Below are 18,091 nucleotides of genomic sequence, written 5' to 3'. Positions count from 1 at the left end.
GAGCATGAAAAACAACAAAGAGGAGGGAAAGCACAACCCAGGACTGCTTCCCTTCCACTAGCGAGCCCCTCGCTAGTGTAATGACCAGCTCCTCTCCCCACCCAGCCCTGCTGCCTTACCTGCGGGCAGATAGCTCGATATCCAAATGCACTTTGTAGCCATCAAAGTGGCGCCTCGTGCCAACCACCGGCCAGCAGCTCCCTGGATTTTGGCTAAGCCCAAGAAAGAGCCCATAAGCAAAAATAAATATATATATATATTTTTAATGCAGCTCTATATATTGCATATTTAATGTGTATATATTGTACACATGCATATTTAATGCATATATATATAGAGAGAGAGACGTTGCTGCAGCCTCCAGGCAGAACAGGCTTTTCTGACCCAGCATCCATGCCACTGCCAGGCAGGAGCCAAGAGAGGGCAGGAGCCAGAGAAGACCCTTTAAAACAGGAAAGTTTCACCATTTCCCCAGGTGAATGGGAAGTCACGGGGCACACAGCCCCACATGAGCTTCAGACATGTGAGTAAATTCACAGACACCAGTTGGATGATTCAGGCACTGATATTTATGGCACTAAACAGACATACCTGCCCTCCTTCCCAGCCACCAGCGCTCGCACCTGGGCAGGCAGTGCCCCACAACCTGCTCCGTCAGCTGCTGAGCCTAACTTAGTCATCATGAATTGCCTTGCTGTCTTTGGTCTCCATTTGCAACGTTGAAAGGTTAAACTAAGCTTAAAACGGCTTGCCACTTACTGCCCATCCCCTGTGGCATACAGGCAGTACCAGCATCGCTCTCCTACCACGAAAGGGTGATTGCAATCCACGTAACAGCTCCGTGCACAAGTCTTGGAGTCAACTTTATTGCAAAATGCAAAATGCTAACTGCCCAAATCAAATGTTAACCAATTCAGGCAAACACTACTGAACAACTCACTGGTCAGATGTTGGATAATTCAAATAAACTCAGCAAACTGCGGTGCGATGGTTACACCGAAAGCAGCCGGGGCTGCCTTGTGGTCGTAGAGCCAACCTGCGGAAAGGGTGCAGGGAGTCACAGGAGAGCAAAACTACAGGATAGAGATTATTACATAATAATTTAAAAAAAAAAAAAAGAAATGGCTTACAATCATCAGCAACATGAGCAGCAGTGTCCTTATTACCTATTTCCAATGAGTAGGACACACTTTCTGACTGGCACGGTGTCCCCAAAGGCAAGACACGGTCTGAGCACAGCACACCTCACCGATGTGTCCTTCATACAGCGCTCGCTGCTAACAACAACCCAGTGGCGTGAGGCTCCTCAGCGGCAGGGTTAATCACCAGCGGGCAGCAAACAGCCACAGCCCAGCACCCCGAGCTGCTGGGGATCAGCCCTGCCTGCAGCCCAGCATCTGCACGGTCCCCACAAGTTAGAGAAAGCTGCAAATCTGCAGGCGAACAAGGGAAAACACTAAAAAACACTGACCCTCAATATCGCTTGGCAATTAAAATAGGAAAAAAAAAAGATATCGTCTACTTGCAAGAGATGAGGGAGCTGGGGAGGGGGGCAGAGGCTGCAGGCGATGAGTGGCAGGGTTCTCCCAGCTCCCACGCAGTGGCATGCATCATCTGCAGAGCTCAAAGCCCAGGTCTGGATGCAGGTCTGCTGGCTGGGGAGAGCACAGGCAGGTAAAGTCCACAACACCCTGTGTATAGCACTGGCAAAACCAGCCACGCAAAAACCAGCCCATCCTTCCCAACACCAGACCTCAACAAGCACATAAAAATTTCCGAGATGAGCAACGAGAAGCAGATTTCAGTCTAAACCAGTAAGGAAGGTACTTTCTAAGATCACCTCAGGATAGCCTGTCCCAGCACAGGGCAAGAGCTGCCGTCTGCTCCCCACTGTAACACAACCCACTCCCCCAGGCAGGGCTCAGCAGGGGACCTGGGGGACACTTTTGGGCAGAAGGCCACTGAAGCAACTGGCCGAGCCAGGGGAGTCACACATGAAAGTCTCCGTGCTGCCCTCCGGCCTCAGCACCCGCTTCCTATACACAACTAAATACAGGAAACTCCCTTGAAAAATCCCCCGAGCAAATATGTTTTGGGGGAAAGGCAAATGGGTTAATAGTGCACTCAGTCACCCCGTGTCCAAGTTTCTTGGAAAATTCACCCTTCCCAGACAACCCCAGCCGAGCCGAGCAGCTCGGTGACTCCCTTACCCCTGCCGCTGCGATGCGGCTTCTCCAGCGGGCAGATCTCGGCCGCAGGTATCACAAGGGATGTCCCCCCACTTGGCCACCTCCGCATTTTCTCAGCAAGAACAGTGGGGTAAAGCCCCCCAAGGGGACGCAGAGTCCCACGTCCCAGGGAATTAGCAGCCAAAGGCTGTTTTTCTGTTGCACACCTCTGCAGATAAGAGATGTAAGCACAGGTACCGTGGGAGGAAGATGCTCACAGGGACCCAGCCTGCATTGCTAAAAACATGGTCACTGGCAGAACAACAACTAATTTTGGTGTGAAGGTTTCTTCTGGCTGAGAGACTCCAGTAATGCTCTCCACCAGCTTTGCTTTTAACTAACATTTCAAAAAAATCTCTCCACTAGAGAGGACATCAACAGTTACAGCCAGAAAGCAGCAGTTTTAATCAGAAAGGAAGTGCATAAACCAAAGGCAACAGGATGAAATTAAAGGCAAGGCTGAAAAGCCTGCTATTAATAGACGGTCTGTTTGCTTTTACAATTTTTATTGTTAAAAGCAAATTGCCATGCCTTCAGCTGCAACTCAAGTCAGTTCAGCTCCGAACCTTCCCAGCACAGCCCAGACAATCATTATTATTCTTAGCAAAATACCAACTAGAGACAAAAACAGTTTCGAGTGAAGAATCAAATACAGCCTCGAGACATGTGTTATTCTCCACAGAAAAGTTTCTGCACACCACGGGTTTAACTGGCAGCACCATTTATCATTAATGTTTGACCGGTGCTTTCCAGTCCCTCCTTACAACAATTTCTAATCTCTCCAAACTTTAACTGCATGTGTGAACATTTCCATGCAGCTGCTTGTCCGAGGCTGGTTTTTTTGTTCGATTTTTATTTATTTTTAGCCAAATGGTTGCGCTATTTCTGGGAATAAGGCTACGGTTAAGGTTGCAAAGCAGTCTCCTAAAGAGAAAATGTTACAGGAATTTGTCCCCATTTTCCAGGGTAGGGGCATCGACAAGGGATTGCAGCTCCAGGGTTGCAGCCCTGAAGCTGCCTTTTGCAGCTCCAGGTTCCAAATTTGAGCCTCCGTTGTCCTCTCTGTGGTCAAGTATGGGCTGCCCTGCAGCTGCTATAGGGGAACCGGCCCTGAGCGCACAGAATGCCATTATGACGTTAAATACACATTACGAAATAAATTCAAGCAATGTTCATGAAAAATTCAAGTCACTTCATTAAAATCCACACTCTTTTGAAGCATGGGATTTCTCCAAGCAGAACTGCCACTGGTGTCACAGAGACACTCCAGCCCTAACCTTTGCTGCTTGCAGGTTTTTGTCACGTTAATGAAAGCAAAACGCTTCTTGCAGAAGTTGGCAGTCAGGTACAAGGTATCTGACATGCAGCCTCACTCTCAGGTTGTTAACATGGCTGGATTGGGGGAAAAAAAAAAGCAATTCTCAAACCTTCCAACTCCTACCTATGCTATTCTTTCTTATTAGAATAGGAACTGCAATCACACACTGTAATGTTTGGTTCACACTCTCTAAAAAAAAAAAGCAAGCGTGAAAGAAAATCACAGATGTGCTCCATGTCCCAAAATAGACTTTATTACACATTTGCTGCAAAAACTAAAGACGGGAGTGTAAATCAGCATCCTCCACCCCAGACGCAGACATCTCCCACAAGACATACTCCAGCATCCCCCCGAGCCAGGCAGGGTCCAGGTGGGTGGCAGCCGGCGGTGGTCAGCCCCCACGCTGCCTGGTGTGCCCCAGGGGCTCTCCCCACCCGCCCCTGCCCCTTCTCACCTACTCCCCATTGCCAACGGGGAATTTATTTCCCTTCTAAAAAGTGACTTTGAGCCATTTCTCATTTTCTGCCATTTGAATAGGTCTCAATGAGGGTATTTTCCTGCAGAGCGCCGGGTAGGACCTGCCCCACAGGGCTCAGCATCACTGCCTGCCCTGCTCCTTCCCAGGCTCCAGTCATCTCCCCAACCTCCGGCACACACCTCTTGAGTCAACACACGCCTTCTCCAAGGCCTTCCTCCTGCCTCTGTTCTTCCTCAAAGGGGCCAGGCAGGGCTTTGGGGACACAAGGGGACAAACCACCACGTGCTGGTCCTGCTGATGGCTCTGCCTGCGGTGGGGCATTCTGACCCAGGCCCCCCTCCTCGGCAGCACCAGCCTTCCCCCCCAGTGTGTGGGGCTGGGGGGCACTTGGGGTGAGATGACCTTCAAAAAAAATCCAAAGGGGCTTTGCAGAACTACAGCAGAGCCCAAATGGAGCCCCAAATCTCACACTAGGCACCACTCGTGTGCACGTGAGCCCCCACCCACAGGGACAGGATCAGTCTCCCCGCCACTTCAGGAAGAGTAAGGATTTGGAAAGGAAATTTGTGACACTTGCAAGCACTTTAATGAGAGAAACCCTTCCTTGCTGTTGGCAGAACACCAGCGGCACAGCGGGCGCAGCCGGGGGGATGAAAGGCAAGCAGCGAAGCAGCAGCCAGGGAGCCTGGCTGGGGCAGCCGCCACAGAGGTGACAAGCCACAGGTGACATTAAAGCTCAGCCTGTCCACTGCAACCCTGCCTTGTGGCAGCTTGCGCAGAATTTTTTTTTAATTAGATAAAATGAGCCCCAGATGGAAAAGCTCCACATGAAAGCAGCACCAAGCATGCAACTTAAGAGTAACGGTCGGCTACAAAGGCAGCTCCTTGGTTTTAGGGCTGCACAAAGCAAACCCCCTTGGCTTTCCTTACCGTCCCTCCGCTGTGAAGCGGGCAAGCCTGAGGCCTTCCAGCGAGGACACCAAGGGACCAGTCCTGACCCAGGGGAGCTGACAAGTCCCAGGGAGAGGAGGGTGGCAGAGGGCAGGGGACCCCACGCAGCCCCATAACCAACCTGGGGGTACCCCCATCGCTGGCAGCCATGCAGCAGAGACGGATGGAGACCCCAGGAGAAGACCAGCAAGGGAACATCATTACCAGCTTACAATAAGGCAAAGCCACCGAGTCACAAGGCAGGTCCAGCCCAGGGACAAGCACTGCATGCCCATCTAAGAGGCGGCATCTTTCCCCCAACATCAAGCAAATGTTCTTGAAAGCCAGCAGCTCACAACCAGCCCAGCACTTGCTAAGCACCGGGGATTTACCAGGGCACGGGCTGCAAAGAGGATCAGGCCCCAAGGTATTTAATTAAAAGGGAATAACACAACTAAGGTCCTGTTGTTAAACACTGCACAAACACACAAAACAAAGAATTTTGTGCCCAATTACGGACTGTTTGTTATTTTCTTACTTATCCTGGGTTTTAAACAAGAGTAGGAAAATACCAGAGTGAGGACCTGCACTAACCACAGAGGCAAGAGACCCAGGCGGGAATGCCGTGATAGATGAGCACCAGCCCGCGGGCTCAGCCAGCACCGGGCACCCCGAGAGGAGGGAGAGCACCCCAGGGTGCTTCCCCTGCCCTGCCTTCCTGTGCTGTGAGCAGGGCGACAGCTCCCGGGGCTCGCTTCCAAGCCAGCCTTAAATAAAAGCAAATGGGGGGGAAAACTGAAAACAACAGGGGCATCGGTAACTTTTCTTTCTGCATTTCTTACTGAGTTCTTACAACAGCCCGAATCAGCACCGGCCCCGCGGCATCAGCAGAGCTGTGATGTGATGTGTAGCTGTGGCCCGGAGGTATGGCTGTCTGCATGCTTCAGAAGAATCCAGGAAAAGTAATTAAGGAAGAAAAGCACCTTGCCTTTGATGCACAACACAGGGACCAGCGCTTCCCAGGCGTCTGCCAAGCGAGTTTGGAAGCAGGCAGTGCTCGCCACAGTCCTGCAAGGAGGCCAGCACAAGGAGACAGACCCAAACCCTCCCCTGGTCATCAACACATTTCGCCACTCTACTCCTGCATCCTCCCCACAACAGCCGTACAGATAGCATGAGACTAAAAATAAGACTCCAATGCCAGAATCTGTTTCCAAAAAAGAATTAAAGTTATATTTCAAGTTGACAGTATCTCCTGAAAGTGGATTAACCGTGGCAATTCAATCCCGCCTCCCCACAGCGATCCTGGCCCCAATCTTCTTTTGGCAGGGATGATTTCAGCGGTGTAAACTGAAGTTCAGAATCCAATTTGCTTCTGCAGTGAGCATCAGCCTGTACCCCAGGGCAGCAAAGCAGACCCACAAACACCACCCTGCCCCTCTTGCTCTTTTTACCATCCTGTTTCATACCCTATCCAGGATAAGAAAGTTTATGGGAGGGAGAAACGGAGCCACACAACGGTCATGTTGATAGGGCAACGCACATTCATTGTGCCTAAGCTGTGAATTACATCTGAAAACAGGATTTTTAATATCCATTGGTATTTACGAGTCTCTGGCAGAGACCACGCAGTGGAGAGGTGACAACATTTGTCTGAGCAGCCCTATGGGATCTCAGTGTCAGATAATCTGCAGCCTTTAATAACTGCAGTGAATTTTCTGCAACGCCACTGCCACAAGACGAGCATCACTTGAAGCCCCGTGCCACCCATATGGGGCCAAGGGCAAGACGGCAGCTTGGGGATACCTCCATGGAGATCACCATGGGCTGTCCTCTCCTCCCACGGAGGAGGAGGGGGGACGAACCCAAACCCAGCCAGCTCCTGGGAGACCTGCAGGCCTGGGGATGGGGCAGAGCCGCAGCAGCACAGCGGACTGTGGGAGCTGCTATCTGCCCAAGGCCAGGGGACGCATGCTACCTGCACCAGCCTGATAACAAACACAGCTCATTGTGGCTCATATGCCACTTGTAAAGCTGGTAGATGGAAAAAGTGTCTAACAACCCTCAGCAATGCCACAGTCACCCTGGTGCCCGAGCAGAGTTGTTCCTCCAACCAGAAAACTACTTCTAACCCTCCAAATACATGCTGTAACAGCTCAGCCCTGAACAAAGAGGATAGAAATACCCTGGGTTCAGTGTTCAGGACTGTTTCTTCTCCACCTGGTGGAACATCACGGCCCAGCAGTGGTGCACATCCCTTCCCCATGCCGAGGTACTGCAAGAGGTGGCACGGAGCCAGTGCAGGACCACCGGGCAGTGCAGGGGTCACGCTTCACGCGTGACGAGGATGCTGGAGCCAGAGCCGAGCCAGGCACCTCCGTGGGTACCTGCTCACAGGAGGCAGCCACCTAAAAACGCTTTTAGCTGAACTCAGTGGAGATGCTTCATACCCCAAATGCCTCCCAATCCGACTTAGAAAAAGCCTCCTGCAAGGGCGGGGTAGGAAGCACATAACACAAAGCAGAGCTAAATTCAAAGTCATCAAAGTCAGAAACTCAGGGCACTGATATTAGATCTGATACATTTGTCCCTGGGGCTGCAAAACAATAGTTGCAGTAGGTGTGTTCTCTACAGGGCTAAGCCAAAGCCTGCAACAGAAACACAACCTACAAATGGGAAAATAAACCATCTTCTTTTTCCAGAACTGCTACAGTGCTACCTCCAGACTTAAAAAGGAGATTAGAGTCCCTTGTGCTGAAAGCCTGGAAATCCAGCAAAATAGCTCGCTCAAAACCAAAAGTGAATATGAAAATACTTCTCCCAGCGGTTCCGGCCTTGCGGGCAGCCGCAGGCAGAGCCCATTATTCTGGCAGGTAACCGGGTGCCAAGAGGTGCAACGTGCCTCAGGAAACTGCTTCTGAACCTCCAAGGGTATATACACTGTACTAATAACATATGCCTGCTGTTTAAACTCCAGGAACTTTGTTAACTACACACTGCACAATAAATGACACTGCTAAATAAACAGAAGCTCCCGAAATGATGTTAAAACACTGGTTTTACCACACTTGCTGTGGAAGAGGAAAAAAATGAGTAATTACAGAGTTCAGGCCAAGCAATGAGGTCACAGTGAAATCTCTAAGTAGCTTATGTGGCACCGGGAGGGTTTTTAACGTATTTGGGGACACGAAGCGGGTGGAAAAGCAGTGAGCAGCACCCTCACAACTGCCCTGCATCTCGCCTGGCCTATAACCACGCGATTTTGCGTGCATGCTTCCAGGGACTGGGAAGTCCGCTCCTCTAGGTTTTGGGGGGGGAATAAGGTTTGGGCTCTGACAGCAACGGCAACTTCTTGTGAAGAGCCGCAGCGCGGGCAGGGCCCTACCCCAGAGGTTTCGCAAGGGAGGGAGCTGCCGCTGCGGCTCGCTGGCAGGAGCGGGCCGGGAGCGCTGCGGCCGCGACCCCCGCCGCGGAGCCACCGGCGCCGGGATGCGCCCCGTCCCCCGTCTCCCCCCCCCCCCGCACCCACACGTGCGACGCCCCCGGAAAAACAAATCCAATAAAAGGAAAAAAAAAAAACCACCACCACAACAAAACACCACAAACCAAAACAAACCGAGAACTTTTCCCCGCCCGGCACCCCCCGTACCCACCCCGCCGCCCACGGCCCCGCACTCACCAGGCGGCTGAGGCTGCGGCGCAGCATCGCGGCGGCGCCCGGCCCCGCCGCCCTCACCGCCGCATCGCCCGGCGCGGCTCGGCTCGGCAGGGCTCGGCTCCTAGGCTGCCCGCGGGCCGCGCCGCCGGCCGCGCACCATGCCCGCCACGGGGCCCCGCCGCCCGGCACGGCACGGCCCGGCCCGGCTCGGCCGCGCTCGGCTGGCGGCACTTCCCCCGCGCCCCCGCTTTTGTCCCGCCGCCGCCCGGGAGGCGGGCACCGCCTGCCCCGGAGCAGCCTGGGAGCTGTAGTGCCGGGACGGGGCCGGCGGGGGGAGCCCCCCGCGCCCCCCTCCGGGACGAGCCTGAGGGAGGGCAGCGAGGCGCCGGGGGCCGCAGGGCGGCGGGTGCTGCAGGCCCCCGCCGGAGGACGAGCAGCCGCCCCCCCCGGACAAATCCTGCCGGGCCGGGAGCGCTCAGGGCAAGAGAGCAGCCCAGGGGCTGGCGCGGTGCGTGGTCCAACAGCGAGAGCTGAGGGAGTGAACTGACGGCGGGGAAGGGCTGTAGCAGGGGCTTGAGAGAAGCATCATCCCTGCAGCACTTTGAGCCGGACCTTCCATCTACCTTCCCAGCCCCTCACCGGAGCCATCAGCCATGGTTAGACAGCAGGTACAATTCCATCCCTAGTGCAGGTCCCCTGTCTCTGTGTCTCAGGCCTCCTAATAATCCTCTGGTACAGAAGTCCAATCACTGCCCTGATGCTCGAGCAAATAGCATAAACACACCTTGGAGCACTTTCCCCAAGTTGTGACTGACCACAGAGGTGTTTGGAGTCCCTTAGTATTTTTCCCCCACTGCAAACCTTTCCTGGGAGGCTCAGTGCGCATCCCCAGGAGAGCACTCCTCGGGCACTGCCTTGGGTGGCTAAGCCCACCAGCCAGCAAGTCCAGCCTAACCCCTGGGGCAGTTTTGCAGCCCTGAGCCCGGAACTGCCTAGCTTTCCCTGGTGCCTCCAGCCTTTCAGCAGCACACAGGCCAAACCTGTCTCCTCTTCCCTCTGGGCTGGGGTAATGCATGAGCGGAAACACTCGTCTGAAATAGCTTCCTTGGGGAAGCATCTCCCCAGTCCAGAGGGCACAGAGCATGAGAATATGTTTCCACAAACCACCAAAATTGAGAAAGACGAGATGTAACCTAACAAAATCTACATTTTTCTATTATGTTTTTGACATTGTTATTGCCTGGTAATAAAACAGCTTTTTCTGGAGCAATATCCTCTGGAACAGGGCAGGGAGCTTTCCTGGTGCTGTCCCTTGCTGACAGCCCTGAGGACCTCCGGCAGCAGGCAGGCTGCTCAACCCCAACACCCAGGAGCCACTGTCATTTCGGCAGCCTGTGTTGCTTCTATTTTAAAGCAGGCTTCTCCCTGGAAACTGAGAAAAACTCACTTTGTTGCACCACGAATGGGCCCAGAGAGCAGCTGTGAGCTTCCAGAGACCTGGAAAACACACAGAGATTTTTCATTTGGCATTTTAAAAGCAAGAATAGTACCGTATTGATTTTATTAAGGCTAAAACCAGTCACATTTGCTCTACTTAAGCACCAACTGTCTGGCAGTTTTACACAGTGTGATATATCTAAGCTCACACAGAAAGCCTGCCCTGGGCAGCATCAAAATAGCAGTCAGGTGTTGGACAGGCAGGAGCCTACTGGGTTTTTTTTTAACCCCAGTTATCCCAGGGCAACAGTAGGTGGGTCAGTGAAGGCTCCCACATCCCCGCTGAGCAAGGCAGAGTTCCCAAGGGGACTGCCAGCACTCATCTGAATCCCAAGTGCAACCTTTCCACTATTCTCCATGCAGCTGTGCTGTTACTTACCTTTCCACACAAAAGCTCAACCACAACAGAGGAAACCACAAAACAATGCTAGGCAGTTTTAAACACATTTTAAAATAATAAATGGAAATTGCTAAACATCTTAATATAATGCCTAACCAGTTTAGCTCTAGACTTCCCTCCCCCACAAAACAACAACAGAGAACTAAACTTACATCAACACTATACTGCAGCTTTTGCACTGCTTTTTTGATACTTTTCTGATGTTTTTCTAACCTGTTTGTGTTGGCTAGAAAGAGGAGTTGCTGTTCTCAGACACTTTTCCTGCTGCAGTGCTCTGTGGTGGGTATTGAATTGATCAATGATGCCCGATGAACCACCAACCTTTGGGGCCAGGCACCTGCGTGTTTCCAAAGGCCAAGGCAGCCTGGCTGACCTGGCCCAGCAGAAAAAAACCCCACCAACAACTATATTCTTCTCTTCTGCAATATATTCCTACAGGTACAGTTACTCCTCATCTCTCACCTGCATTAACTGGTAAGAAGGGAGCTTGGTCTCACCAGCAGAAGAGAGGATCCACGCAACTACACTTGTTGCTTGTCTTTATGATTCCCATACTGTACAAATCACAGCCCCTATCCCGTTTAGTTTGAAATGCTGCTGTCTATTTTTTTTAAAAGTTTGCTGGAGTTAGAACTAAAATGCAAGACAGACTGTGATATGGAATTAAGCATTAGATATGTAATTATCTTTACTGTATTGCCAACAGAGGCTGTAGCTAAGGTGTCAGAGAGACCCTCTTCCAGGGACCTCCCAGATGAAGCAAGTCCAAGCAAGTCACCATAGCTGGGGAGCAGGTACAGGCAAGCATCTGGTCTGCTATACTCAGCCAGAGCAGAACCATAGTTTCCTGCTGTGGACCAGACTCCTTAAATCCATCTGTCTCCCTACTTACCCTGCACAGCCAAAGGCATGATTTCACTGGAGAAATCAAGGCAACTGTCATCTCCCCTTTTGCTGCTGACACAGTGGCCTTGGGGCAGCAAAATCCCTATCTCAGCAAAAACCACCCCACAGAGAGGAAGCAAAACAACCCTGACTGGGCTTTTTCACACCCTGAAACAGCCTGCACAATTCAGCTGCTGATTTGGTAGCAACTGTATCAGCTCACAGGTCTTTTACAAGGGAATCTGCTTTTAATACACCTTTTAATGCCACAAACAGCCAGTCCCCATGCAGATTATGCACACAGCACAGGCAGTACCAAAGGGGCCTGTCCTGGTTTTGGCTGGGACAAAGTTAACTCTCAGTAGCTGGTACAGTGCTGTATTTTGGATTTGGTGTGAGAATAATGTTGATAACACGCTGATGTTTCAGTTGTTGCTAAGTAGCACTTAAGGATTTTTTCAGTTTCCCATGCTCTGCCAGCAAGCAGGTGTGCAAGGAGCTGGGAGGGAGCACAGCCGGGGCAGCTGACCCAAACTAGCCAAAGGGGTATTCCATACCATGGAACGTCCTGCCCAGTATATAAACGGCGGGGGGGCGCAGTTGGCCAGGAGGGGCAGGTCACTGCCCGGGCATCAGTCAGTGGATGGTAACTGCATTGTGCATTACTTGTCTTTTCTTGGGTTTTATTTCTTTTTTTGTTATATTCCTTTCCATTACAATTATTATATTATTAGTAGTACATTTTGTATTACTTTAGTTACTGTTCTTATCTCAACCCAAGAGTTTTACCTTTTTGTTTTCCCTCCTCCCCATCCCACTGGGACGGGGAAGCAGCTCCATGGTGCTTAGTTGCTGGCTGGGATTAAACCACAACATGGCCTCCTACACAGAGCTGGCAGGGACTCCATCCTGCATCCAGGCATGCCCTGCCCACAGCAAGGGGACCACGAGGTGCAGGTCCTAAGGAGAATTTTGCACAATACAGCTCAGCTGGGACCCCTCACCGCTTCAACTAGCATCAAAAACTAGTTATCCAGTACATCAGCCAAGCTCTCAGCAGACTGCCAACCAGGGCATGAACAGAGCGACCAAAGGGATTGCTATGAACTACTCGCAACTTGGGAGAGTCCATCAAATCCTTTCACAAAATAGTTTTCATGTCCTGTAACCTTTGTTTTTAATGTTGACAGCGATGGAGGCTTTTGAACCTCAGTCCCTGGCAGGTAGCTTAGCAGGAGGTAAGAGCCAGCCTCACCACTAACCTGGGGACACACGCTTACCCTCACTGCTTTTTTTTTTAAAACGCTTATTTTTGCAATGTTCTTTGCTTCTTCTGCCATCGTGTGGCCAGTTAGAGGATGAGAGCTGTCTTTGGAAGAACATGCAATTGGCTTGCCATATCTCAAGACTGCTTTATGGATTTTTGTAATATCTGGTGGAGTCAATGGAGATGTATTACTTCTCTTCAAGGTCCATCCCACCTCCTGACAAGTACTAGATTTATCTTTAATGTTGTGATGGCTTGAAGTAGATCTTGTTAATCCAACTATTTAGATTGACAGCTAATTTATTACAAGGGCATGACCTCCCTGTTGACTTGCAGCTTGTGGATCTCCTGCTCACATTGGGCAAGGGGATCAGGGAAAGGGCACTTGCTGCTGACCACCACAGCTACCCACTTTCAAAGCAATTTTACCCCCCCGCCAGGAACTATCTCAGGGCCATATCCATCTGGGAAAGTCTGAGTTCATGCTCAGAGCTGCTAGAGTCATGGCACTCTGCAGAGACTGGCAGGGCTCTGTCCTTGCCCACAAATACATCAATATGTGCCAGGAGCCCTTCCCTGCCTTTCTTGGGGGGATGCCAAGGAGGAGCTGACAACACCTTTTTTTTTCTTCCTCCTCTTCTCCTGAATGGGGCAGATCCTTCACTGATGCAGTGAAAATGTTGTTTCATAAGAAATGAGAACATTTTTGCCAGCCAATCCAAAGGCAGAATCCCTGTCTGTTCACATCTGAGACTTTCAAATCCACCCTGCAGTGATCTTTGCTTACCCTGCCTGCACGAGCTGACCAGTGGGCATGGGACCAGGAGTTTGCTTTCTGAAAGCAGCCAAAGCCACACAAACACTGCATCTGGGAGTCCTACATATGGCCTTTAGCTGCTGACATCTCTGGGTATTCCTCACTGCCCCTCACCAGGGCAGGGTGTAGGCTTCATCCTCCTCTAGCACCCATCTGCCTGGAAAAAGCAGGTCTCAGCCAGGATGGGCCAAGCCAGCACTCGGTGCGATATCAAGGACATTACAAGGAGGGATTGCATCATACTTGCAAAACACCCACGAGGGAAGGAAGCCAATAACTCTGTCTGCAAAGGGGTTTGCATGGAGGCATGCCTCAGTACTTCCCTCAGAGCCTGTGCATCCCGTTCCCCACCCTGGATCAGCATAGCATGACAAGCACCAGTGGAGAGCATCACCCAGTGCCAGTTTCCAAAGTCCTGCCTCACAGCCTGTGCCAAAACCATCTGCTTTGGACTTATGACTTCCTCTGGGAAGTCACAACCTGCAGCAGGGACCTCCCAGAGAGTACTCTGGGCTTTCCCCAGCCTTCCTGGAAAAAGGAAGGAAGAGGCAAGTTCAGAGCCTGCACTGAGCACTACAGAGTTGACTGAGCAGCAGCATCCACACTGCAGCATCCACCGAGCAAGGGGATCTGCACATGCTTTTCTCCACCCCAAGTCCATTTTAAATCAATTTATCACTCCACCAGCAGCTTTCTTTGCTGGAGCAGGGCACAGGGTTTAGATGCTGGTAGGTGCAAGCCTATGCAGCAGTTCTACCTTGCAACCTACAAACACAAGCCCAGCAAACAAAAAAACAAGAGACCTACAAAATCACCCTCAAAACTTCTTCCTACAGCTGCACTATGCATGAAAGATGGGTTGTAAAGTCTAATGCAGAGCACAGCTTGGGTAGCAAGAAAAAGATTTAAGTCACAGGTCAGGGATTTGGGCTAGAGTCTTGCTAAACCCAGCTGCACTGAAATATTAATGCAGTTTAAGGTGCAAGTTCTCACAAACAAGGCCTGAGCTCTGCTGCAGAAGACTTTAAAATGAAAACTTTTGTTTAATAAATTGGCTCTTGATCCCATACCCAGTGATACTCTGTAGCAAAAGCCCTTCTAATTAATACACTGATAGTCTTTCTCAAGAGGCACTTTCCCCTTACTGTCTGAAATAACCTATTCAAATATGCAGTGACTTACAGAGTGATAATTTATGAAAGAGAAAGACTACCAATTTTAGTTAACAGAATTTCCCTTTTTAAAAACAAGCTTCTTATAAGAGGAGGAAAAAAAGCAACTATATTTGGTACATGATGTGACAAATCTATGTACCTTAGATTCCAGCACATTCCCTTGTGCCCTGAGACAAATACATCCATTAAATAAATTTGATTATATCCTTCCTCCTCCTGCCAGCAATAATGTCTCCAACAAGGCTCATTTAACCTAGAAAGGGAAAGTTTTCATATTTTCTTGATTTCCAGTCCTCATTATCTTCTCTTTCCCCACCAAGTCTTAACAGCCTCTTTCATAACAATCAAGAGAAGCTTGGGGAGTTACTCTCACCTAATTAAGCTTTGTTTTTTCTAATAATTCTGCAGAATACATGACAGCAAACACTCCAGCTCTCATTTTTAATGTAATACAACAGAGGATCTACAGCTGATAACAAAAACCCAAAAGAAACCCTGTGCATGGTTATTCATTATTCAATGCATGCAGCCTCCGAGAGCTGGAGAGGGGTAAAAGCTGCCCAATATCACATGCCAGCATTTTTCAGCTCAGTATTTTGAATGAACTCAAGGAAATCAGCTGTGCCCCAGTGTGCTTACCCAGAAAAAATAAAAGTATTTCCCAACACTTCCATTTTCTGACTCAGCTAGGAAACTGCCACAAGAGCATGCTGGCACCTAGCCTACCTGGGTCAGAGGGTAGGAGCTGCAAGCATGAGAAAGTGTACATAACAATCAACTTCTCAAGCTGAAAAAAACATCCACTGCAGGTTTTTATCAACCCAAACACCCATTCCAAGGCTTAAAATCCCCTAACCTTGCTCATATGTATTTATTAAAGTATATACATACTGTAACCAGCTTTCAGCAACAGTGTAACCTGAGAAAGAGCCCCACACCTTAGCGCTATCTGATCAGCACATTTGTGATACCTCCAGCCCTATCCCAAGGGATGGCAAAGCCAGGGAGCAGAGGCTGCTCACCTCCCCACCAGCCACTGCAGCTGTGGGGCAAGAAATTTTTTAATTCTTTTACCTTTGGTCCAGAAGAGATAGCACAGAACTGCATGTGAAAGACCTTCACCATCCCAATTCCCCAGGAAGCTCTGTCCCCAGGAAAGCCCTAGGCTTGCCCTGGCTGTATATATGCCCTACAACAAGTGATGGGATTTACAGGGAGGTTGGCAGGGAATGAGGAGCACCTGCAGGCACCCCACAAGATGCAACCCGTTGCATTTGCCTTGCAAAACACCCATTAGCAAGGATCACTCGCACTTGCACTTAATTGCCTTTACAGCCCTAAATCACTGTTCAAATGCCAGTGTCTGGGATGCTCTCTCAGAAACCGCTTCTTGGCTCCTTCTTCTGTAATTTGGTGAGGGAGCAGACAAAGAACCATCATGTTTTTCACACAATCACAAATCTCTGTCTCTTCATTAAGTTGTTTTCCCTCATCAGGCCTGGCCGCTGCTGGGTCGTACCACCCCATGGCTCCCTGATATGTGGAGCACCCCAGGACCAGGCTCACCTTCCCCGTCCTGCCCCTCAGAGCGTGGGGAATCCTTAGTGCCGGCCTGAGGAAGGCTGACTTCCAAAGGATCTCTGCATCTGGAAGCTGGAAAAAATGGTGAGACCCACAATGGTTCACACTCCCCTGGAGAGGATCGTATAGGGGAAAAAAGTACACAACTGAGTTTTTATTAATAAAATACAACAGTGGATGTACAGCAGGAGAGGTACCTGTGCATCTTAACACCAGCCTGCTGTGGGAGGACCTCCTGCCCTGTCCACACTTGTGGGACAAATCAAGGGCTCTCAGAGCAGCTCTCAGGGACAACGTCACCTTCACCATCCTCTCCTGGGGGTAGAGAGGAGCAAGAAGGGTTAAAAAATAAAGTATAATTGCTGGCTAAGCCCAGCCAACGGGCAGAAAGCAAAGCATAAAGAAGTGGGAGAAAGCACAGCAGGGCCATGGGTGCAGCCAGAGGGGCCGGCAGCCTCGCCGCATGGTCCCATCTGCCAGGCTCTCCTCCAGGTCTTCCCACTGCCTGGAAAGCTTGGTGATGTGCTGTACACGGGAGGGCTTGGCAGCTTTTTTAGCACTGACCAAGCAATGCTCTTCCCACTCCTCTTCTCAAAAGAGCAGTAGTCTCTCTCCTACCCTCCAAATTTCAGCCCACACAGTTAAATTTTGATAGCAATAACAGGCATCAGGAAAAAATACGATTGTGCAAAGCAATGTTGGTATGAGGAGGTGGGACCAGCCATGCCCCGGTGTAGGTGTATATCCACAGGCACTCGCTGAAACATCTCTTCATCTCCTCTTGGCACCATACAAGCCATCACCAACTTTTGCAAAGCTCAGACAAGCGCAGACTCCCTCTCTCCCTCCCTCCATCCTTCAGGCTTAGAAGGACACATGCCATGGAGAGAGCTGCTGGTGGCCTTGCCGGCAGCAGTGGGTTCCCTGAACAAGCACTATGGAGGGGAAGTGGGCTGCAGACATGCAAAACACACACGCTTCTGCATCACCAGTTTGCAACAAATGCAGCCGCAGCCCAGGCTGAGGCACCACAAAAATGCTCGTGGAAGCAGGAACCAGGTTTTGCCTAACCCGACCCTCCTGAGACAGCTCCTCTGGAAACCTGAAAAGAAGGATGTGCTAGATAATATAAAAATGCTTAAATGCAAAGCACGGTTGTATCCCCCAGCTGGCTCCAGTCCTCCCTGCAGAAAATGCTATCGATACCGTTTACTTTCTGCATCAGGAGACAGAAGACGGGTCTCCTCGGGGTAGTTGCTGTTGCATCGCTTCGTACTTCTTGGCACATTTGGAGCTCCAGCACTTTCCAACAAACCCAAGATTTGTGGGAGGGTGCCACTCACCACCACCTCATTTTTAGGGACACCTCCTCAAGGCAAGCACCGCTGCCAGGCACCACGCCTGTCCTTGGTGCATCTGCCAGCAGATCGGACATGCCGGGACCAGCCTGGGCAAAGCTGCACCTCGCCCCACTGGCAGCAGGCAATGCCACCAAGGACCATATGTCCCAGAGACCTCCTTCCCTTGCTGGTTATTCAGCCGTCGGGCCATAAGATGAATAGCAAGAGGAGAACGATGGAAAAAGGAGCCCTGCCCACCCTGCCTGCCCCAGGCGTGCACCCTCCTGTTAAAGCCGCTGCTTTTCACACGCAGCAGGAGCAGCCCAGCCCGTTACGCTGTGGCATGGAGTAGCCACTAATTAATATCTTTCAGTTTATCTTTGAGCACATAGATCTCAAGATCTCATTTCTGAGATGTTTCTGACTTTGAGATAGACCATTTTTAACACGCAATTGTTGCTGCTCACCTTTTAAAGAAGATAAAAGTCGTAGTCCCGGTTGGTGCAGACCCGGATTG

General features: G+C 50.7%; 1 protein-coding gene across 3 annotated transcripts in view; it reads right to left on the bottom strand.

Annotated features, from left to right (window-relative positions):
- ATP11C (ATPase phospholipid transporting 11C) overlaps nt 1-15,788 on the bottom strand; it is a 66,337-nt gene extending 50,549 nt beyond the window's left edge. For all 3 annotated transcript variants that reach the window (XM_050901551.1, XM_050901552.1, XM_050901553.1), the window contains exon 1: nt 15,728-15,788. In XM_050901551.1, coding sequence (XP_050757508.1) covers nt 15,728-15,778 — 51 coding nt within the window. In that variant the 5' untranslated portion in view covers nt 15,779-15,788. The remainder of the gene's footprint in view (nt 1-15,727) is intronic.
- Nucleotides 15,789-18,091: the final 2,303 nt, after the last annotated feature.

The sequence above is a fragment of the Gymnogyps californianus genome, chromosome 9 (genome assembly GCF_018139145.2).
Source record: "Gymnogyps californianus isolate 813 chromosome 9, ASM1813914v2, whole genome shotgun sequence".
Lineage (NCBI taxonomy): Eukaryota > Metazoa > Chordata > Aves > Accipitriformes > Cathartidae > Gymnogyps > Gymnogyps californianus.
The sequence above is the reverse complement of the archived record's forward strand: the minus strand, read 5'-3'. Positions and strand labels throughout refer to the sequence as shown.